Here is a 25,151-nt window from a genome sequence, read left to right as displayed (position 1 = left end):
GGTGGGGGGGGGGGGTAAATTGTATCCTTGTCCATCCGTCAGTACGTATGTCCCAAAATTGGTTTCCATTCTCTAATTTTAGTTTGCCTCAACCAAATGTTATGCAAGCAGGGCACCCTCTGAGTTCAATCGACACATTTCGTTGCGTTAACTTTCACTCTATAAAGACTTTCATTTCTATGTTTCGTTCCCCGGTTTCATCTATTTAATCGACAAGTCACCCATTTCAATTAATCTGTTGATAGGTAGACGTAGAAGTAGAAGTAGAATCTATCTCTGCCAATTCTTAAAACTTAAAAACACAGCTGGAGACGATCGGGTGAGCGTCCATGGATTTGCATCATAGTGTACAAAACGTCAACTGTGAAAAGATTCCGGGTTTTTCGAGTTTTCAAATTCGACATGCCAAGTACGTATAATGTGGGTCCGGAATCAAAATGATCTATCAGAACAGATAGTAAGAAAAGCAGAAATATAGAATAAAGAGAATCATGGTTATCAATAATAAAACAAGAATAACTTTATAGAACAAACTATAAAATAAAGAATATTTATTCATATTATTATTTATTAATCATGACTCATTCACTTATTTTACATTCTTTTCAATTCAGAATAAAAAAAAAGGCTCTGCTGTTGGGGCGACATACTTTTATACTAATTTTGACATTTTCTCAAACATTTTTTTTAATGTCTTTTAAAACATATGAAAACATATGAAAATCATATGTTTTTCATATGTTTACAAACATATGTTTACATATTTCATTAAACATATGAAAACATATGTTTGCTTACACATGTTTTCATATGTTTCAAAACATATGGAAAACATATGTTGCAATTTTTCCTGTGTAGTAATACATTAAATAAAGTACAAATTCACAGTAAATCATATTAATAGCACCATTATTTGAATGCTTAAGATTAGTTTTTAAAGTCATGAATATACTTTCTTTTAGTATCATGAACTTGAGCATATATCTTTTACTTTTACTTTTTTATTTTTTGTTTTTTTGTTTTTTTTTGTCTCTTGCTTAATAAAATAGTGCCAATTACATAAAAATTAAGTACACATAAGTTGAATTTAAATCGCGTCATTGAAAACCAGGACTGAAAACTTCTTCTATCATATTATTAACATACAAAGAATATAATAAATGAGATAAAGGTTTATTGCATAAAGCCAGTATACAAATCGAATAAAACAGAAATATTTTATTACACTTTATACAATTCTAACTTTGAGTCAAATGTTTACCAGTAGGTCAGCATCTAACCTGTTTTAACCCTTAGTTTACACTGATACTATTTTCATATGTTTTATTATAATCAATAGTACAGCTAACCAAAGTTCGATCAAATCAAGTTTACGACTATTCAGTTATCCAAATTGTGTAAGACCGCGGTGCTAGTAGTTGAAAAATAAACATTTATCAGTCATCATGTACAGAAACATATACAGTGTCATGGAGACAGTAGATGGATTGTTTTGATACAAAATAAACGTTCTAAACGTCTCTGTGCATCTATGGATTTACCTTCTTAAAGAACTGGCAGATCCGTTCCAGTCTATAAGCATTAAACATTTCACGCTATACCTGTAGCTCAGTGATTATTAATGTGGAATCATTATTATTCGTTGGGTACCAATTGTGTTAATTTCGTCGGTAAAAGAAACAATGAATTTTAATGTTCAACGAAGTTTAAATTTTCTACAGGTTCGAAAACACACGAAACCCAAATATTTACGAAAATACATATTTTAAAACCATCAATACAGGAAAAATTGATACCAAGGGAAAACAATAAATTCACAGTACTTTCAAAAGACCCGAGCAATTCTATTTGATATATGTTAGTGACATATCTTGTTTTAGTCCTGTTCCTTTAAATGAGGTACTGTAGATTCATTATTATTCGTTGGATACCAATTTTCGTTGCTTTCCTGGGTACAGGTGAACCACGAAATTAAATGTTCAACGAATAACAAAATTTTTATAGGCTGATATGCAGACTTCGGCAAAACCACGAATTTAAATATCCACGAACATGCAAGTTTTTCGTAATCCACGACAATAAATGTTTCCACAGTATTCCTAGTACATACTGTTGGCCTAAGGATCAATCATTTTGTATTTCGGAAATACCCAGATGAATTGTCGTCATCAAGGTTAACCTACACATAAGACATGTAAGAAGTAAATTAAATAATTGTAAAAATTGATTTTTTTTTAAGAGACAATTTAAAACAGCTGTAAACCTTGTTTAAAACGCGAATGCCATTAACAGTGAAAAGACGTGCAACCACAAAGCAGGATACTAATTGTTCGGTACACTGATTTTTGTTAATTGTCTGTGTAATAATTGCATATAAAAGCCAGCAAAGGTTTCTTCAAAAGACGTTCAGACAGTAAATTATTTGATTTGCTTGATGTAAGTTATTTTTAAGTCATTGAATTGAAACCAAGTAACTAATCATATTTGTTGTCTAGAAGTAATATAGCGTTTCTTGCATATTGTGCTAAGTAACCTACAAGTTGATCCTTATCTTTACCATGTATAAATATCTTTAAAAAAACACATCTGAATCGAGCAGTTATGATAAAGTGTTATTATTCATGTTAGTGTTGTTTTAGTTTCAACATTTTTTGTGATTTGTTTGGTCTCGCAACACCCAATAGATGATTCCTGTTAAGTGGAAGGAGCGTCTGGTTTGTTTATTTAGCACGTAATACATTTCTTGATTTTTGCTAATCAGTCGCTGGATGTTAGTGTTGCATGATGTAGTTTGTTCTCCCAAAAAAACGCAATACCCCTGCCGTCATTTCTCCGTTTTTTGTCTGTACTTTTACTGTTTAAACTTTAAATCATTAGGATTACTAATTGTTTTTCCTCGATGCATATTTAGCACAACGTTTTAGAATTATTTGTTGAAAGTGCTCTTCGATTTTGTTATTGATGTTGTACTATTCGTTTCCTTCAAATTGATGAATTGCAAAGTATCACGGAACACAAATGTATATGTCCGATGGTTTACGAATTATGTGAATTCTTAGGATTCAAATCGAATACCTATTATCTTTTGTGCGATGCCTTTTCACTTGATAAAGTTTTTCAACCTATTGCATGTAACATGTAGGTTTAAGATGTGGAGCATGATTCGCTTACTCTTTCAGAACACCGAAGATTTTCCCGGTTTTTGGTGGGGTTAATGTTGCTCAGTCTTTAGTTTTCTATATTATGTTTGTGTACTGTATTTTTTCCCTTTCCTTTCTCTTTTTTTGCCATGGCGTTGTCAGTTTACTTTCTACTTTTCAGTTAAAATGATCCTTGGATGTCTTTTGCCTTTTTTTTTTTTTTTTTTTTTTTTGCTTTGACTTTTGTGATATTCTGCAAAGACATTTTTATTGAAAGTAGGACAAGGTACTAGACAAAAGAAAAACGTTTCATGTTACACGTCAAACGTCACGTTAAAGTACAAAAATGTACCTGTCAATGAAATTTAACAGTTAAGGTAGTATGGGTGTCTTTCGCCATCTTTGATTGTAAACAACAGAAAAACCTAAGGTCCAGATTTCCAATCAAATTAGCAAAATGTGATGAAGAATGCAGATAACTAATATGAGTTGTCATTTAAAAGAATAAATTTTAGAGTTTAACTTATAAATATTAATTGTTTTACAAGCATAGACTATTTTTGCTTGATTTTAATGTTTTTAAATTGGCATTTTAAAGGGAGGTAACTCTCAAATAGTGCATTTTCTGAAGGAATCTACAAGAAATTTTGCTAATTTATATTTCAGCCAGACAAAACGTACGGTGACCCTATCTTTTCTTTTAATATTCTCTTTTTTTTTTTTTTTATAAATCCTTTATTGCACATTTCTCTGCTGTTTACAACTTACTCGACTCACAGCATTCAGTCTAGTATCCCTGTAAATTAGTTACTGTTTAACCAGGGAGATTATACAGTAAAAATATTAGCTATTAATTATGATTAGTTATACAATAATAATATATAAATACATTGATTTTGACAATTTGTCTTTTGCAGTTTCCTCATATTACGTGATTACGGAATTTGTACTATCTATTGTCCGCTATTGATTTTAGGTTTATCGTTAACCTTACCTTTTGATCAAAACAAGATCACGTGAAAGTTGAGATGATCGGATAATCACAGGCACTAGACGTTCTGTCAATAGCATGAAAATATTGGCAATGGGAAGAAAATAGTGTCCATATATATAATATAGAGAAGGCTTCCAATGTCAAAATCGGCAAAATGTAAACAAAGCGGTTTATTTTTTCGTGAAAGGCTTGCGCTTTACTGTTGCGGTATTTTGGGACAAGGGAGTACCTAATTATTACTCCGCTCAACTTTTTACTGGATATTAATCAACTAGACATCGCCACTGACCACTTTTGTCATGCTGAGGGAAATATTCGACTTCCATTGTGGAACTGCCATTACATCGCTACCCCGCACAGAATATTAGCATAATAAATTCTAATAAAATGTTCAAAGAAAAAGATTTCACATTTGTATGATTTGCTCTTATTTTATTCCATGGGTATGTATAATTTTATATTAGAAAAAGCGTCTTTTAAATGAATAGTATTTTTTAAGTAGAACGGCGTAAAGGGAGGTAATTACAAGTAGAACGTTGTAAAGGGACGTAATTACAAAGTTTACAAGGCGGAAAATTCAAAAATAATTCAGATTCAAATAATTTTATTGTGTGAAGTTTGAGAAAAGTTTGAAAGAATCAAACAATGGCTAAATTTATTGATGCCTGTGCTTGGTAAGAGTAATTTTTGACATCTAGCAAACTAGTAAACTAAATATTTTAGGTAAATACAGGGATACAAAAAAAAGGGGGGTGGGGGCTCAAATATCTACTCATTTTATGCATTCAAAGTTTCCTCAGCAACAACCAATTAAAAAATATATACCTTAATCCATTTAATAAATTCTCAAGTAAACTTTTAGTAAAATCTACCTTAAAAGGAAGATATGAGCACAAACTAGGATAATCATTTTGCCAAACAAAAAAATATGCTTAAACTGCTGATCATTAACATGCAGTAAGGTTAGAGTTTTTTTCATTGTTAAAGGTCTAACTGTGATTTGAGATGCCAATCTTTTCCTTAGGTTTGCCCTGATTTGAAAACATGAACCAACAGAGAAGCCATTATTCATTAAGAATCCACCCAAATTTAAAATATCCTCCCCTTTCAAAGGTCTTAACTTCTCTCTATATATTATATATATGTGGTTAAAAGTATCAAATTTCGCTTTCTGATATTATTCTATCAGTCTAAACAATTTATAAAACTAATTTACTTACAAACTCACAGCAATATTTCTGTAAACCTAGTCTCAGTAAGCAAAGGCAAGGACAAGGAGAGAAATATCATATTTTTAAAAGTTATGATATTTTACAAGTGGCCTTAATATACTGATGGATAGTTTATTGTCAATTTGGCATTCATACCACATCTCCTTAGGCAGCAACCATTTGATTTTCTGGGGGGGGGGGGGGGGGGGCTAAAAAGTTTGTTTCCAGTTTTTGAAGAAAAAAATAATTTGTTTTTGATTCTGAGAAAAAAAAATTGTTTTGTTTCACCCTCAGCTGCCACTATATGTAATGCTTAAATTGAAAGAAAAAAATTGTTTCGACTTGTCGCGAAAAAAATATTGTTTTTCTCCACAGGCGAAAAAAAACGACATAGCCCCCCCCCCCGAAAATAAAATGGTTGCTGTTTAGTTTCCTTAATGAATGTTCATTTAGAGATAAAAGTACACCTGGTAAAATTCATTATGACAGCAAAGGAACAATGCAATAAACACAGGGAAAAATCCTGTTCATATGACAGCAATGCAATAAAACAATAAACCCAGGGGAAAAGTCAAAATGACAGCAATGCAACAATACAAAAATATAAATGGGAAAAATCAATGACAGCAATTCAACAATGACATAAGCCCAGAATGACAAAAATAATGTTAGTAAAATTAAATGATTTTTAAATTAAATATAGGGGTAAATTCAGTAAATAAATATACGTCATCAGGGACTGCCCATTTAGGGGAGAGCTTTCTGTATAACACTGAAGTTATATGGTCTTCTGATTGGCAGATAATGCTTGTAATAAATATTTTTTGGTAGATGGATCAAAACTAGAGTTGAAAAAAAATAAAAAATAAATGCTGACTGTACTTATTTTTTTCCCTTCAGGGTTGAAAAGTAATGGGGGTCAGTATGGGAATTCAGTGCGAATCTACATTGTTTGTAAACAAGGTCATGTGAATGCCCAAAAATGTCGCATGACCCTATGTTTTTATTGTTGCAAAAGATAAGGCTACATTTGTACTTTCATGAATGATATATGAAAGATTTTAATTTCTAAAGGCAAATCAGGTATAAATTTATTTCCACACATAGATTAGCATTAAAGTCAATGGGAGATTTTTTACTGAATTTACCCCTATATATATAAGAAAATTTGAATTGTTAAATACCGTAGTGTGGCTTTTTGTTAGTATCGTGCTTCATCTAAAGTCATCAGGAAAGGTCATCAACACTTTTTCATATGATAGAAATTCTACTTCGTTTGTGGCAATATCTTATTGTAACTGTCGTACACAATATGTGTAAATAATACAGTATTTTAGTTATAAAAATACAGTTTTTCAGTTAACTTTCAAATGATCTGCTTTCATAAACTCCTATTTTCTTAGCCATAACTTCACATAATATATAACAATAATATTCTTTTTATAGACCTCTTTTGAGTTATGTCAGTCATATTCTGGCACACCTTTATGAAGTCATTTTAATACTGTATGGTATTCCTGCACCATTTAATTTCATCAAAGGTCTCCGTGACAGTCAATATGCAGTTCAACCTATATATATATAGCTAGAATGAATTGTCTTTCCGTACCAATTTCAATAAACTATAAGCCTTTTTCACTAATAATGTTCTTTGATAATTTAGTTCTGTGGATACAATTAATAACTCCATACTTGAACACCTTTATTCCATGGTTCTCTGCTCTCCAAATCAGCACAAATGGTTAAGCTCAGTCACAATCGGATAGATATAGTAGGTACATGCACCTGTTCACAACAGAAACATATTCGATATTGTCACTGCAGAGACAATTTTTGTAAACACAATCTTTTTTAGTTCATCACTGTGAGGTGAATTACAATATCAACTTAATGAAGTCCAAAAGGAGGAAATTTAGTTCTATGCACACATTTAATAGCTCCATGTCTTTTACACATTCATTTTATGGTCAGCTGCTCTCCAGACAGGCACAAATGGTTAAGTTCAGTTACAATCAGATAGATATAGCCGGTACATGCATGCGTTCACAACAGAAACATGTTCGATATTGTCACTACGGAGACAATTTTTGTAAACACGATCCTTTTCAGTTCATCACTGTGAGGTGACTTACAATATCAACTTAATGAAGTCCAAAAGGAGGAAACTTAGTTCTTTGAACACATTTAATAGCTCCATGTCTTTCACACATTCATTTTGTGGTCAGCTGCTCTCTAGAAAAGCACAAATGGTTAAGCTCAGTCACTGGTTAAAAATTGAAACATGTCCAATGTCACTGCATAATATTGTTATGTGATTTAATGATTGATAAATGTTCAGTGGCAAGTAGTTCATACTTGGTAAGGAAAAATTTTGATTATGAATAATTCAAGACATGACTATTACATGTATTACTACATATTAAAAGCCATCAGCCCAGAGAGCCAACACGTCGTGGATAATCCCACCGTTGGAAGGTTCTCATAGGTGACAGGTTTAATTGCAAATATGTTATTATATTATCCTTAGTGTAAATTTATATCCAAAATTTGTAAGCATCAACACTTATTTTGATTTGGTACTGCTTTTTCCTTTCCCTTTTCCTTTTCTACAGCTGACACATTTCCAAGTAGAAACTTCAGATTGAAGAAATTTTTCAGTACCCTTTATTGCCATGCAGGAATAATGAAACCAGTTGTTACAGGAATCACATCCAATGCTCTGATCTTTAATGCATTCTGGTTCTTCTGAACATACTTTTTTACATTTTCCACAAATAAAAATATCTGAGGAAGCAATTTCATTTTCCAAAGTACTCATCCTTGGTTTTTTTCCAGCCACTTCAGTTCTTTCGGATAAAGCTTGTATTTTACTCCGCAAAGCTTGTTTTTTGGTTCTTGGTATTGCCTCTTTAAATTTAGTAATTGCATCAGCCAATGATATACGTAGAAAGTGTTCTGTAATTATTTCAAACAGTTCAAAAAGCATGATAAGAAAGACCTCATTTTCATCATCATCTTCTTGATATTCAAATAGTTCAATCCATTTTTGAATAAGTACATTGTTTTGCAATATAAAATTTCTACATTTCAGATGTATATTATCTAAATTTAAATGCAAATTACTATCTGTTAATTGTTTTTGTACCTGAATATGTAGATCAGTAAAAAAATGAAACACATCATCACTAACATGAAGTAGCCCTCTTGTAGCACCAGGGTTTTGTTTATATTCAATTTCCTGTAAACTGCCTCTGTCACTTGTTGTTCTTGTTATTTCTTCTTCAGATAAAGTCAGTGTTTTGAGAATTTTCTGTTTTTGGTAAGACCATTTTCTCTCCAGTTTTCCTTTTTTACTTGTCTTTCCTAGTTTTCTCATAACACTGACTTTCAACCGCATGCAAATTTTGTGTACACATGCACCGGCTATATATCTAATTTTACTATTTGTTGCAGCATTTGGTGGTGTTATTGTTGCATTCAATTCAGACTGCACTACCTGTTTCTCAACAACAGCATCAGCAAGTTTCTGTATTTCTTTATCAAGAATAAAACAGAACAGCTTGGTGGACAATTTTTGTGCTTTAGTTGCCTCTTTGATATGTCTCCATATTTTTGATGGACTTCACCTATTAAATAGCTATTAACTTTACTATATAATTGTACAAAATCCTCGTTGCTTTTTGGATTTTTCTTTAAAAAATCTTTCACAGTAACAAAATGGAGGTTAAAAACTTTTTGCAAGATGTCAATATTATTTACACCTTCCATAAATGAACTATCCTTAAATTTGTCTTGAAACTCCTGCAAAGACCAGGGACATTTTTCTTGTGTATTCAGTAGTGGTGCCTGACTGGTACTTTGCATATTTTTAGGTGATAGTTCATTTACCTCGTCTAAGTTTTCCTCCTGGACTTCATCAAGTTGATATCGTTTTTTGCAGCATGATAAATCTGCCTCAGGTTTTGTACTTTCATGAAAGTAAAAATCATATACACCTTCTGAGTGCAATAAATTGGCTGCTCTAGAATTGTAATTAACAATTCTGAGACCACTGGTGGAAACAGATCGACCAACCGCAACGCCTAACTGCCCGGGTGCAAAGAACGAGTAACAGTCAACCTCCACTTTAGGCAAAGTCATGCCTTGGGCACGGTGAACTGTTAATGCATATGCAAGCTTGATAGGAAATTGGTGGCTTGAAGCAAGGGACCTTTTCTGCCTTGGATCATATATATCAAAACGCACCATTTCCAAAGGTACAATCCTTCCACCAAAATTAACAATTGGTGGGTGTCCATGCTTCAATTCAATGACTTTGCCTATCATTCCATTCATGAGTCCACCAGATAAATTTCTTACTAATACTACAGGCGCCCCAACTTTTAAAGCTAAAGTTGCACCACCAGGACACTGCAGAAGTAAATGTCTTGGACCTGGAATAAAAATTGTAAAGCACAAGTCAAATTCATTGCATATATTCCACTGAGAAATAAAAAGGCATTTTAAGACTACATAAGTATATATCAAATATCAAAGGATGACAAACTTAATGTTATAGTTTTTGAAGTAATAACATCATATCATATGACATTAAATAGTATATAAATTTGTGTAATAGTATATACATCTTAGAAATCCTATATTTCATTTACAAATGTTATTTTCTGTTAAGCAGAAATAACAAGAGTTGACATGAATAGCAAATGTATTATGTTTATAACAATTACCCAAACTAAATCATATTTTAAATAATATACCTTTAAATGCAGTATATGACCTTATTTCAAATTTTATTCAAAAGTGAATTGCTGAAAATAGTACAATATAATTTAATATATTTTGCTTCACCCTAGAATTTTTTTTCTCATAAACATCTATAAAATTTAACCTGTATGGTTTACCTGTTATGTAGTCTTTTGTGGATAGTTGTCTCATTGGAAGTCATACCAAATCTTCTTTTTTATACTGTATGTTTTATTTTTAGCCATGGCTGCCATCTTGGTTAATGGGCAGATTGTAGTGGCGGTGCCAGAACTTTTCATAAGGGGGGACGCTGACTGACCTTAAGGGGCCCCGCTCCAGTCATGCTTCAATGATTCCCTATAAAATCAACAAAAATTTCACCATGAAAGGTCCCCCCTGCATCCGCCTATAGATTCATTTTTATACTTTTTTTAAAAATACTGTCCTTTTATAGAATTATTTACAGTGAAGGGTATTACTTTTGTAAGTAATCTGTATTTACTTGAAGAAGTAAAAAATAAATACTGATACAGTTTATAATAGTTTGAATAATCTCCCCTTAATTTTCTCAAAAATTCACTTGTATAAGAATTTTACAAATTCAAAGTCTATCAATATAAAGAAATGTATGTCTTCAGGTAAATACAAATTACTAGTACAAGTAGTACCCATAACTGTTTTTGGCCATGTTTGGTTTCATTAACTGAGATTTAGCTTAGTTGTTTAACAGAAGATTTTTTAAAAAGGTAACAGAAAACAAAGAAGGACGACAAGTGATGATAAAAACTAACATTGCCCTTTTTAGAACAGTTGCGGTATAAAAGGACCAATGTATACCTGTATCTTTTGCTTTGAACAAAAACAGTTCACCATCTAAGTCTTCCAACATTTCCTGGTTGATATAAGATGTGTCGAAGTTGGTACCAAAAAGTCTGGTGATGTCATCATTTGACTCTGGTAATGGCCTGTTTAAACTTTTTAAAAATTGCTCTGTTTCTTGTGATGGCTTTCCCTCGCACAGTTCATTTACGGCCAATATTAGAGGTAGTTCATTCTGACGTACAACCTAAAAATAAAGTAGTTTTGATGTCCTTTAAGGAAGATATTAAGGTTTTTCAGTATTTCATGAAAAAAAATAACTTCATGACAGCCAACAATAATCGTACTGGGCGATGGATCGTACAAATTTAATACAGTACACAACAAAATATGACATATAATCAGTCTAAAACTAAAATATCATTGATCGATCACAAGAAGTTCCTATCAATCTAACTTAAGCAGAAAACTTCAAAATCAAAATTGTTCATTTAGTCAAATTCACTGGACCTTAACCTTGGGAGTTTCCCCTCATCATTGTTCTGGCACTAAGTACTGATAGTAATGCAGGGTAGACACACATTTTGCATGATATAGTCTTTTTTATGAAACAATTCTTTTTTACCTCATTGGCAGATAGTTACATTTTATATTGAAATTGGTGATAGGATGATGTAAAACTTGCAAACTTCTTTCATACATGTTCAAACAAGAATGTGTCCCCAGTACATGAATGCCCCACTCGCACTATCATTTTCTGTGTTCAATTGACTGTGAAATTGATCTCTAATTTGGCATTACAAATAGAAAGATCATATCATAAGGAACATTTGTACAAAGTTTGAAGTCGATTGGACTTCAACTTCATCAAAAAACTACCTTGACCAAAAACTTTAACCGTAAGCGGGACAGACTGACGAACGAAGGGACGGAAGGACGAATGAACAATCAAACGCACAGACCAGAAAACATAATCCACCTCTTCTGTCGTAGGTGGGACATAAAAACACTTCTCGATATTTATGCATATTAAAGTAAGATTAGGGTTTAAATTACATGTTAAATAAAATTTGGGGCATATTGATACAGTGTTAGGAAGAACAGTATTTGAGAAAACAATTAATCAGCAGATTCATCATGATCAATATTTCATGGCATCAAAATTTTTTGAAAGTAAATAAGCTTACAACATCTAAATTGATGTGATGGGGAAAAAACTCCCTGAATACATCACTCATGAAACAATGGTTGCCCATGTCGCCATATCTAATGTTCGGAACTGGTGGGAGTTGTTTGAAGTCTCCTGAAGCTATAACCTGAAATAGACCATTTATAATTTAAACAGATGGACAGAAGACATAAAATTTTCAAATGCATACATTTATATATATATATATATATATATATAGCTCCATTTTATTACAAAAGGAAATGTGGTTTGATTTCTTATGAGACAACTCTCTACAAGAGACCACAATGACACAAATTAATTTAAAAAAAATATTCACAGTATGACCTTCAACAATGAGCAAAGCCCATACAGTATAGTCAGCTATAAAAGGCCCCTTAATTACAATGTAAAACAATTGAAACAAGAAATCTGACAGCCTTATTAAAGTCCGTTTGGATCATATCTTTAAAATCATTGGGAAGAGCCATTCTGCAAATGAATCGAAGGGTCATAATTAGAATTTATAGAAATTTGTCCATCAAAGATATCAAAAGATTGCATTTTATGTCTTTAAACCATACACTGATACAGAAGAATGCATTTCATAAAAAAAGACTGTAATAAATTTTCTTTTCATTGAGCAAAAGCTTAAATGATCTGGAACATATTGAATTAGCAGCAAAATAGCAATTAGGTATACAATTTGTATAAACTGTTTAAACAATAGGATTACACTGAATTAGGAATATTGATTTCTTAAAAGATAAATATACCTGTAATCCACCAAATAAAAAGTCACTGTGTTTAGCAATGCGACACACCATCTCCACCATTTCAAAAATTTTCTGTGATGCCATTCCTATCTCATCAATTATCAAGACATCTGTACTTTTAATTCTTTCTCTGGCATCACTGAAACGTTCATCACTGCAAACAAGTTCTTTCAGTTGTCTTTGAGAAAACCTGCCATCAAGGATACCACACCAAGAATGTATGGTTGTAGCTGATGGTCCCAAATGGGTACTTGCAATTCCAGTGGTTGCTGTGACCGACACCCTCCTTCCTTGTTTAAACAACTTGTTTATGATGGACCTGTTTTTTTTAATATAAAAGAAGTGTTATATCCAATAATAAAAAAAAAATCCTAGTTTGAATAACTACACCTGTAATCCACCAAATAAAAAGTCACGGACATTTATGATTTTAATTTTTCTGTTGAAACAACCCTTTTTTAACAATCAATGCTTTTGAATAACCATTCCCCCTTTTTAACCTCCCTACAAGATTATACCTATAAAATGAAGGAAAACTTCAAAAATAATGGAATGTGTAATAAATCAGTAGTTTCAGTGTACATATATATATAGTGTATTTTTTACTTAATAATTAAAAATACTGAAAACTTGAATGGAGAATGCAGAATTAATTGTCTCATTGGCACTCATACCACATCTTCATTTGTCTATATACTTTTTTTAACAGGTTGGTAACCACTTACAGTACAGACACTTCTATCAGTAAGCAGGGAGTTCTTCTTGATGATATGTTTAGGAAATGCACCAATTTTTTTACTGAACAGCAGAATCTACTACCAACTAAAGTAATGCTGGGAAAACTAGTAGCTACAGTTTTGAAGACAAATTCAAGGACCAAATACATTAACAACAAACCATTTACATATTTCGATACATTGGTAGAAAAGAATCATTCAAGTAACACCAAAGAACTGAAAATTCCACCGCATTGCCAAGTGACGACAGAAAACATGGCTCTCACCATAAATTGTGCACGGGAATACTACCTTAATGGAGTGAGACTACAATGCACAGCCACATTTGCACCCAATTCTACCAGCATAGAAATTTTAGGACATAAAGTAAGTCTAAACATTATTTTAGAACCTAACCAGGAAACTGTTAATGGGATCATATTTTTGTTAGAAAATTTGAAATTTTGCAAGGGAATGCAGCTAGAGAATGTAAATGTTGCAATAAAATCTGCCGTTAATCAAAAGTGGTCATTCATATATAATGAACAACAGGTAGAAGAGAGAATTTGTTCCAAAACATGTGAGAAAATAATTTCTTGGAACTCCAAAAATGATTTCTGTGGAATCTGTGCTAGACTGGTGAGAAGTACTGTTAAACGAAAAATGGAACAAGAGCTCCCACTGACCGAAGAGCAGATAAGTACACCAAAAATACTTTGCCAAAATTCTGGTAACAATGAAACTGAAGATGACAAAAACATAAAAAGCAAAACACTGGATAATGTTGATGTTAATGATCTAATAGACAAACTTTTATCAACAGGAGCACCAGAAAATTTTAGAATTTTACTAGAATCTCAATTACAAAATTGTAATTCTAACCTAGATATACATCAAAGAAGGTGGGATAGTAAAATTATAAGCCTTTGCCTGACTCTGTACTGTAAGTCACCAAATGCCTATGACAACTTAAGGCAGTCTGGAATGCTCTGCTTACCGGCTAAATCAACGTTGATTTATTACAAAAAATTGTGTTAAACAAAAACCTGGAATCAACCATGATAATTTAACATGGATGAAAAAGGAAGCAGAGCGTCAACAGGTCAGCATTTTTGGACATACAGGGGGGCTATTACTTGATGAAATGTCGATACAAGATGATATTGAAATTACACGTAAAGGTGATGCCTGGGAATTTGTTGGAGGAATTGACATGGGTCACACTTATAATGCCATAAGCACTATTACAAATGGTAAAAAGGAAGTGAAACTGGCAACACATTGTTTACAATTTACATTTCATGGCTATCAAGGATTTAGATGGCCTATGGCCTATTACGCATCAAACCCAGCAACTACCCATCAATCGTATATAAATATTTGGGAATGTGTGGATGTTTTAAATGAATATGGTTTTGAAATTGACTATCTTATGTTTGATGGAGCTACAACAAACCGTTGTCTTACAAAACTGCTTCTTGGTGATGATATAAGGGCCTCAAATTTTCTTGCCACTGACATTTATAATAACAGTCATCAATTAGCAATTATTCAAGATATAAAACATGTTTTAAAAAAAAATTAGAAACAGTGTTTTATCTAGTAAAACTATAAATCGAAGTGCTGCAGGTAGATACCTCCTTCTTAATGATCAGCCAATTGTTTGGGACCACTTTGAAGAAGCATTTAAATTTAATCAAAGTGGTGGATTTCGTATTCATATACACCTGACAAAAGACCATATAAACATTACAGGAGCAGGTAAAATGAGAAATAAATATGCAGAGGATGTTCTCAACAGGGATATGCTTTATTTGATGAAATCCTATCAAGCAACATTGGAAAACCCTTCTAGGTTAAGTTCTACAGTTGAACTGCTTGAAAATACTTCACAGCTGGTTGAAATTTTCCATGACAACAGACCTATTTTTGATCTGAACGACAACATTTTTGATAAGCTTAAATCGGTTCTACTTTTCTTTAACAAATGGGAAGAACATGTCCAGAACAGCAAATTGCTCACTAGTAAGAAACATCTCATTACACAAGAAACACGTGATGACTTAAATAGTTCATTGAGTGGATTTATTTCCCTTTGTAAAATGTGTTTAGGAAAAGGAAACAGTATTTCACCTGCTTTTCTTAATTCTGACCTAATTGAAAACCACTTTTGTCAACAGAGAGGCATATGTAATGGACAGAATACTAATCCAACAATTAAACAGTATGGACCATCAAATAATGCAATCATCCTTGGACAATGTACCGTATCTACAAAAAGGAATTCCACAACAAAAGCTACATACTTTAAAGCTACCACACCATGTCCGTTAAATAAACAGCAAACAAAGGCTGCTAAGCAAAAGAATCTTCGGCTATAAGGAACCTTTTATTTACAAAATTACAGAACAGATAATTGCATTCTCGAGTCATATCTATAGAAATATATATCTGCAAATAAATCTGTCACCCAACAGAACCTTCCAACGGTGGGATTATCCACGACGTGTTGGTTCTATGGGCTGTAGGATTTTCATTTGTAGTTATGCTCATCTAATAGTCACCTCTTGACTCATTCACAATTAAAAGTCATCCTGAACTATTTGCCACTGAACATTAATGAACCAACTATCAATCAATCATAATTTACCATAACATAATTGTGTAGTGACATTCAACATGTTTTTATTTTTAACAAGTGACTGCGCTTAACCATTTGTGTCGATATAGAGAGCAGAGGACCAGCATTGAATAAATGTGTAAAAAATATGGAGCTATTAAATGTAACACAGAACTGATTTTTCAAAAATCTTACTACGTGGGGGTCAGGCAAAGGCTTATGGAATTTGATTTTTAACAAGTGACTGAGCTTAACTATTTGTGTCGATATAGAGAGCAGAGGACCAGCATTGAATAAATGTGTAAAAAATATGGAGCTATTAAATGTAACACAGAACTGATTTTTCAAAAATCTTACTGCGTAAAAAGGGGTCAGGCAAAGGCTTATGGAATTTGATTTTTAACAAGTGACTGAGCTTAACCATTTGTGTCGATATAGAGAGCAGAGGACCAGCATTGAATAAATGTGTAAAAAATATGGAGCTATTAAATGTAACACAGAACTGATTTTTCAAAAATCTTACTGCGTGAAAAGGGGTCAGGCAAAGGCTTATGGAATTTGATTTTTAACAAGTGACTGAGCTTAACCATTTGTGTTGATATAGAGAGCAGAGGACCAGCATTGAATAAATGTGTAAAAAATATGGAGCTATTAAATGTAACACAGAACTGATTTTTCAAAAATCTTACTGCGTGAAAAGGGGTCAGGCAAAGGCTTATGGAATTTGATTTTTAACAAGTGACTGAGCTTAACCATTTGTGTTGGTATAGAGAGCAGAGGACCAGCATTGAATAAATGTGTAAAAAATATGGAGCTATTAAATGTAACACAGAACTGATTTTTGAAAAATCTTACTGAGTAAAAAGGGGTCAGGCAAAGGCTTATGGAATTTGATTTTTAACAAGTGACTGAGCTTAACCATTTGTGTTGATATAGAGAGCAAAGGAGTAGCATTGAATAAATGTGTAAAAAATATGGAGCTATTAAAAGTTACACAGAACTGATTTTTCAAAAATCTTACTGCGTGAAAAGGGGTCAGGCAAAGGCTTATGGAATTTGATTTTTAACAAGTGACTGAGCTTTACCATTTGTGTTGATATAGAGAGCAAAGGAGTAGCATTGAATAAATGTGTAAAAAATATGGAGCTATTAAATGTAACACAGAACTGCAAATAAATCTGTCACCCAACAGAACCTTCCAACGGTGGGATTATCCACGACGTGTTGGTTCTATGGGCTGTAGAATTTTCATTTGTAGTTATTATCTTCTAATAGTCACCTCTTGACTGATTCACAATAAAAAGTCATCCGGAAAGAGCATGAACTATTTGCCACTGAACATTAATGAACAATCAATCAATCATAATTTACCATAACATAATTGTGTAGTGATATAGAGAAGAGGACCAGCATTGAATAAAGGTGTACAAAATATGGAGCTATTAAATGTAACACAGAACTGATTTTCAAAAATCTTACTGCGTGAAAAGGGGTCAGGCAAAGGCTTATGGAATTTGATTTTTAACACGCGATTGAGCTAAAAATATCATGTGTGCTGATTTGGAGAGGGACCATAGAATAAAATATGTCAAGAATTTTCTTAGGAACTAATTGTGCGAAAGTAATTATGTAGGAGAGCTGATGAAAAAATACTAACAGCATTTATCATAACAATATCAAGCATCTAACGTTATATCAGGTATCATAAAGATACAATAAACTTTATAGAAGTTGTGATGACAGGAATATTTTATACATATTTGGATAAAAACAATGTCCAGTACCCAGTATTTTATTCATTCAGAGACAATTTCTTAAAATAACTACAAAATGTGTATTGTGCTGTGTGGATACAAGATAAAAAGACAAAACCTAGGCCAATAATGGATGACTTCTACAAATTTTGACATGGATTGTCAGTCGTCTCATTGGCGCTAACACCACATCTTTTTATATCGGTAACATGAGGAAAGGAAACAGTTTTCACCTGCTTGTGTAAATGGCATATAAATTCTGAACATAAATTTGTGGAAATCTTGAGCATGAGGTTGTAATAAAATAAAGAACAGAAAGCACATGTACAGTTGAGGTATGTTGTATTTTTTAAAATAATTATGTTGGAGATGATGGGGGAGGTGGATTTAAAGAAGTTCACACTTGTCTTTTTACCACACCACAATGATGAACAGAGCTTATCTGTTGATGTTTTATTTGGCAATTTTATTTTATTTCTTTTGAGGGGGGGGGGGGGGGTGCAACTATTTAACTGAAGGAACAAGAAGAACTGTGTATGGCGCAAACATTTTCATTAAGATTTCGACTGGATTAATATAATTATATATTTTTTTAATTAAATGGAGACACTCTGGATTCAGAATAATTTTTTTTGTACTCTACTTGACCATCTCAACCATAATATATTTTAATCATATTTATGCTTGACCAGAATATATTCATTTCATGACCCCCCCCCCCCCCCCCCCCCCCCCCCCCCAATCTTCTTTGAAGTTAAAAGGTCGCTCCCTAGGAATTATTTCAAGAGCGGGGAATAGTCAGAGAGCGAAAAAAAAATTTGGGGGGGGGGGGGGGGGGAATTATGATCTGTGTCCCAACTGTTATTATATCATTAAAAAGCCCAATTTACTCATTTCAGACTTATACCTCAAAAGAAATGTTTTGCCTGTTCCACACTGACCGGTCAAAATTATATTATGACCCTGTAAGGCTGTATTTAGAGCGAACTGCTGCTTTTCTGTTAACTGTGTATTACCCGCCATATTTCGATAAGTAAATTACCTCCCCTGTAATTATGCTAATATTCTGTGCGGGGTAGCGATGTAATGGCAGTTCCACAATGGAAGTCGAATATTTCCCTCAGCATGACAAAAGTGGTCAGTGGCGATGTCTAGTTGATTAATATCAAGTAAAAAGTTGAGCGGAGTAATAATTAGGTACTCCCTTGTCCCAAAATACCGCAACAGTAAAGCGCAAGCCTTTCACGAAAAAATAAACCGCTTTGTTTACATTTTGCCGATTTTGACATTGGAAGCCTTCTCTATATTATATATATGGACACTATTTTCTTCCCATTGCCAATATTTTCATGCTATTGACAGAACGTCTAGTGCCTGTGGGATAATTAAAGAATGCCACGTGTATTGATGATGAGCAGAAGGCTCTCATCTAATTTAAGTGTCTATAATGGTGAGTTTTGGAAATATTTCAATTGTTTTATGATAATTTATTGAAATCATCATGACTTATTTTAAAATATCAAAGAATTTCTATTCTGACATTAGATAGTACAAGGTCAATGTTCAGTAAGCATGCTGATTTGTGTACAGGTAAACCTTGATCATTTGTCACATTTAAACACACACATGAAATTTGTTTGCATTGCCTATGAGTCATTCTACAAGATATATATGTGTAATGATATCAAATAAAAATACATTTTATGATTTATAATATAAACATAGTTATTATATATTTTTATAAACATCACACAAAAACCTATTTGTTTTTTTATCAAGTGTTTTCATACTATCAAAGTATTGTTGAAATTCTAACTTAAAAATTCTGTAAACATCAACATTTTTTTGTTTATACTCTGATGCATATGTAGATTTTTGAATAGAGAACATTAATATAGTCAGAAACATATTGATGTCATAGTAGTTTATATCATATATTTTATACCCAAGTATTAGATTTTTGAAAGAGATTATATGTGTCCCCATTTTTATTTTGTCAAGCAGTAATTTGACTTTTTTCCAAAAAGTTTGAAAGTATTGGCATGTGATGAAAAAGTGATCATAGTTTTCTAATTGGTTGCAAATATGGCATTGGTCATCACTTTTCAGTTGCCAGATGTGCAATAGCTGTTTACAAGGAAGGATATAGTGAAGTAGTTTCCACCTGAATATTTTTAACTTGTTAACTTGTAAGCTGTAAAATATAAAGTTAAGCATTTTGTACAAGTAGCTTGACGATTCTAATTTAAATTGTGTTTTCCATTTTAGTAATCCAATTGGTGTTTTTTCCTCTATATTACATGAATTAATGCTTTTATATATTTCTTTTGATGGAAGGTTTTCAATGCAGATCAATTTTGTGTTGTTTTGTGTTTTTAAGTATAGTTTTTTATTTGTTTTAGCTTGAGTACAGCATGATTTATCTGATTTCATTTCCATTTGCCACTTTTTTAGTATTGCATTTTTTATTCTCGATAGTTCTGATATCCAATTTGATTTAATTGTTAGTTTATCTTATACAATCTTTTGTGAAATGTTTCCTTCTTTGTCGATTATATCATTAATAAATAGTATTCCATTTGTTATCCAATTTGAGAATATTAAGCATTTGTTTTGAAATTTTATATGCTTATTGCCCCAAATATATTGTTGTCTTATGTGAATAAAAGTTGTATTGTTTTTGTTTGAGATATTTTTTATTTTAAACCAACTTTTAATTATTTCTAAGTAAAAAAGAGGGAGTGTTTTACTAAGGTTTGTGATTGCTTTTATGCTACCTGGATTCATGTTGAATAAAGAGAATTTTTCTCCAAATATATTAAAAAAGAAAAGGGGAATAACTTTCCAGTTCGCAAAGTGTGTTGATGTTAAACGTTTGACCCAGGATAATTGTATAGCTGATAGAAAATTTTCAATATTAATCATGTTTAGGCCTCCTTCCAAATAATCTTTACATAAAGTTATCCGTTTAACATTTTCTTTTTTATTTCCCCAAATGAAGTTGTAAATTAGTGTTTTGAATTCATTCAGAAAGTTTTTGGATATAGTTGTTACTGATGCCAAGAAAGTTAAATTTGGTAGGATAAGAGATTTAATTACTGTTATTTTACCTATCATTGTAAGATTTCTTCTGTTCCAGCTATTGATTGCATCTTGAGACTTTCTTAAAATTCTTTCTGTATTTAATCTGTCGCATTCATCTTTGTTAAGTCCAAAATATACCCCTAGACTTTTAATAGGTTCTTTATTCCAGTTTATATTTTCATATTTATCTTTGCAGCTTTTCAATTGGCCTAACCATATGCCCTCTGTTTTAGATCGGTTAAGTTTAAGACCTGAGAGTGTTCCAAATATTTCAATCAAGTTTAAAGCATAGCGTATTTCCTGCTTACATTTTAAAAAGAGAGTAGTATCATCTGCTAGTTGTGAAATTTTCAGACTATGTGTTTTGGAGTCTAATTTAATTTGAAATCCCTTAATACCAGTATCTTGTCTTATTCTACATGCGAGAATTTCTACTGCTATTGTGAAAATTAGAGAACTGCATGGACACCCTTGTCGTATCCCACGATATACATTGTAGGTTTCTGAAATCCAACCATTATTTAGCATACAGCCTTTAATATTTTTATATAATGTTTTAACCCATTTATTGAATGAGTTTGGGAGACCAAATTTTGTTAGGGCTTCATACATAAAGTCCCATTCTAATGAATCAAAAGCTTTTGAAAAATCAATAAAAAGTAATGCACCATCAATGGCTATTGGTACTTTACGGAACGGAACGGAACGGAACAGAATTTCATTTAAGGTATCCAAAGGGGCATTTATCAAAATTTCGAAAAATCTTTAAAACAAAACAAACTTTAAAATTTCTGTGTTTTACGGTTTTCCATATACAAATAACACAAATGTATACTTAATCTCATCTTCACAGGTGAAATGTGCAATAATGTATAACATCGGGAACTATTCTGTAAATGAATATGTCGGATTGTCCTGATAAATTATCATGAAATTAACGCATTTGCAAGTCATGCATTATGATATCTAGACTGACCTCACGTCGTCCTTTCCGACGATGATTAGAAACATTGGTTCTGATTTTAACTTTTTAAATTTATTATTCCGTTCCGTTCCGTTCCGCAAAGTACCAATTGCTCTGAGGAATTGGTATTTAACGGAATCGAACGGAAACAGACATCTTTAATTTAATTAAAGCAGTATGATAAAAAAAATTGTCTGACACCTCGTTTTGCATAAGTGGTATGTGTTTTAGATAGCATTTTCGACTTGATCAATAAAAAAAATGTAGATACTAAACTCATTGCATATGCAATAGCTCAACGTTTAAAACCAATACTGTTAAAAATAATTCATGGAGATCAAAATGGTTATATCAAAAATAGATATATTGGCTTTAATATACGCCAAATCCAAGACATTATTGATTATGCTGAAACCTTTCAAATTGATGGGGCTATTGGTACTTTACGGAACGGAACGGAACGGAACGGAACGGATCGGAACGGAACGGAACAGAATTTCATTTAAGTTATCCAAAGGGGGCATTTATCAAAATTTCGAAAAATCTTTAAAACAAAACAAACTTTAAAATTTCTGTGTTTTACGGTTTTCCATATACAAATAACACAAATGTATACTTAATCTCATCTTCACAGGTGAAATGTGCAATAATGTATAACATCGGGAACTATTCTGTAAATGAATATGTCGGATTGTCCTGATAAATTATCATGAAATTAACGCATTTGCAAGTCATGCATTATGATATCTAGACTGACCTCACGTCGTCCTTTCCGACGATGATTAGAAACATTGGTTCTGATTTTAACTTTTTAAATTTATTATTCCTTTCCGTTCCGTTCCGCAAAGTACCAATGCTCTGAGGAATTGGTATTTAACGGAATCGAACGGAAACAGACATCTTTAATTTAATTAAAGCAGTATGATAAAAAAAATTGTCTGACACCTCGTTTTGCATAAGTGGTATGTGTTTTAGATAGCATTTTCGACTTGATCAATAAAAAAAATTTTAACACAAAGGCAGGTTACACAAAAAGTCTTTCTCCTTCCATCGGTAATTATATTTTAAAAAAGAGGCCTACAACAGCCCGTTCCGACGATGATTAGAGACAGTGATCAAGTTGAATCTGATTTAAACTTTTTAATTTATTATTCCGTTCCGTTCCGTTCCTCAAAGTACCAATGGCTCTGAGGAATTGGTATTTAACGGAATCGAACGGAAACAGACATTTATAAAGTAATAAAAGCAGTATGATGAAGAAAAAAAATGTGTCTGACACCCCTTTTTGCAGAAGAAATAAGTGTTTTAGATAGCATTCCCGACCAGATAAATAATTAAGAATTTAAAACAAAGGCAGCTTAGACAAAATGTCTTACTCCTTCCATTGGTAATTATATTTTTTAAAAAGAGGCCTTCCACCTCTCGTGCCGACGAGGGTTAGAAACAGTAATCAAGTTGAATCTGATTTAAACTTTTTAATTTATTATTCCGTTCCGTTCCGTTCCGCAAAGTACCAATTGCTCTGAGGAATTGGTATTTAACGGAATCGAACGGAACCAGACATTTATAATGTAATAAAAGCAGTATGATGAAAAAAATGTGTCTGACACCCCTTTTTGCAGAAGAAATAAGTGTTTTAGATAGCATTCCCGACCAGATAAATAATTAAGAATTTAAAACAAAGGCAGCTGAGACAAAAAACAAAAAATCTTACTCCTTCCATTGGTAATTATATTTTTCAAAAGAGGCCTTCCACCTCTCGTGCCGACGAGGATTAGAAACAGTAATCAAGTTGAATCTGATTTAAACTTTTTAATTTATAATTCTGTTCCGTTCCGTTCTGCAAAGTACCAATTGCTCTGAGGAATTGGTATTTAACGGAATCGAACGGAACCAGACATTTATAATGTAATAAAAGCAGTATGATAAAAAAAATGTGTCTGACACCCCTTTTTGCAGAAGAAATAAGTGTTTTAGATAGCATTCCCGACCAGATAAATAATTAAGAATTTAACACAAAGGCCGGATAGACAAAAAGTCTTACTTCTTCCATTGGTAATTATATTTTTTAAAAGAGGCCTTCCACCTCTCGTTCCGACGAGGATTAGAAACAGTGATAAAGTTGAATCTGATTTAAACTTTTTAATTTATTATTCCGTTCCGTTCCGTTCCGCAAAGTACCAATTGCTCTGAGGGATTGGTATTTAACGGGATTGAACGGAAACAGACATCTATAATGTAATAAAAGCAGTATGATAAAAAAAAATGTCTGACACCTCTTTTTGCATGAGTGGTATGTGTTTTAGATAGCATTTTCGACTTGATCAATAATAAAAAATTTAACACAAAGGCAGGTTACACAAAAAGTTTTTCTCCTTCCATCGGTAATTATATTTTTTAAAAGAGGCCTTCCACCTCTCGTTCCGACGATGATTAGAAACAGTAATCAAGTTGAATCTGATTTAAACTTTTTAATTTATTATTCCGTTCCGTTCCGTTCCGCAAAGTACCAATTGCTCTGAGGAATTGGTATTTAACGGAATCGAACGGAAACAGACATCTACAAATGTAATAAAATCAGTATGATAAAAAAAGGCTGACACTTCTTTTTTTGAATGAGTGGTAATTGTTTTATATAGCATTCTCGACCTGATCATTAATAAATAATTTAACACAAATGCAGGTTACCCAAAATCCATCCATTCCTTATTATATTTTAAAATTTTCGGGAAAAAAAATGATGAAATGGGCAAAAAAATGTTGTCGTTAATTATTAAAGTTCGGAATGAGTTGCTACATTTGTATGTCTAAAGTAATGTTGATCATCTTGGAATTCATTTGAATGTAAGACAAGACAAAAAGTACCAAATAGTGACGTTCCCCACCAAAAACTTCCAACATTCGACGGGAAGGATGATTATGAGGGGTTTATTATCCCATTCAACAGGGAAGCTAGGAGAAACGAATGGAAAGAAGAGGGAAATTTAGATAGGTTCATTGAATGCCTGCGAGGACAGGCGAGTAAATTTATGACCGCAATTCCTCGACAGGAAAGAGATACTTTTGAATCCAATTCGCGTCACATGGAAAACAGGTTCAACCGAAAAGAGCCCCCATCCACTGCACGAAAAAAACTATCTGATTTAAGACAACACAATGAAA

General features: G+C 32.5%; 2 protein-coding genes and 1 long non-coding RNA gene across 3 annotated transcripts in view; 1 reads left to right on the top strand and 2 right to left on the bottom strand.

Annotated features, from left to right (window-relative positions):
• Positions 1-7,908: 7,908 nt before the first annotated feature.
• On the bottom strand, positions 7,909-8,742 carry LOC134684780 (uncharacterized). The gene has a single exon (XM_063544088.1). The coding sequence runs from the start codon at positions 8,740-8,742 to the stop codon at positions 7,909-7,911; it is 834 nt and encodes a 277-aa protein (XP_063400158.1).
• Positions 8,743-8,803: 61 nt separating this feature from the next.
• On the bottom strand, positions 8,804-18,971 carry LOC134684026 (uncharacterized). The gene is made up of 5 exons (XM_063543320.1): positions 18,849-18,971; positions 12,852-13,170; positions 12,095-12,223; positions 10,926-11,154; positions 8,804-9,778 (listed from the first exon to the last, which is right to left on the bottom strand). Exons 1-5 carry the CDS (start codon positions 18,962-18,964, stop codon positions 8,838-8,840), a joined length of 1,734 nt encoding a protein of 577 aa, XP_063399390.1. The 5' UTR covers positions 18,965-18,971; the 3' UTR covers positions 8,804-8,837.
• A 349-nt stretch (positions 18,972-19,320) lies between these two features.
• LOC134683147 (uncharacterized) overlaps positions 19,321-25,151 on the top strand; it is a 15,549-nt gene continuing 9,718 nt past the window's right edge. The window contains exon 1 of the long non-coding RNA XR_010100961.1: positions 19,321-19,391. This is a non-coding gene — a long non-coding RNA (uncharacterized LOC134683147). The remainder of the gene's footprint in view (positions 19,392-25,151) is intronic.

This window comes from Mytilus trossulus, chromosome 9 (assembly GCF_036588685.1).
Source record: "Mytilus trossulus isolate FHL-02 chromosome 9, PNRI_Mtr1.1.1.hap1, whole genome shotgun sequence".
In the NCBI taxonomy this organism is placed as follows: Eukaryota; Metazoa; Mollusca; class Bivalvia; order Mytilida; family Mytilidae; genus Mytilus; species Mytilus trossulus.
The sequence above is the reverse complement of the archived record's forward strand: the minus strand, read 5'-3'. Positions and strand labels throughout refer to the sequence as shown.

Excerpts from the sequence above, each read along its gene's own strand:
- LOC134684780 (XM_063544088.1), bottom strand. The coding sequence starts at position 8,742 with ATGCGGTTGAAAGTCAGTGTTATGAGAAAACTAGGAAAGACAAGTAAA.
- LOC134684026 (XM_063543320.1), bottom strand. The coding sequence starts at position 18,964 with ATGGCGGGTAATACACAGTTAACAGAAAAGCAGCAGTTCGCTCTAAAT. Across the intron at positions 13,171-18,848 it reads GGCAAAACATTTCTTTTGAG|GTCCATCATAAACAAGTTGT; the intron begins GTATAAGTCTGA and ends TAAAAAAAACAG. Across the intron at positions 9,779-10,925 it reads GTTCAAAGCAAAAGATACAG|GTCCAAGACATTTACTTCTG; the intron begins GTATACATTGGT and ends TTTTTATTCCAG.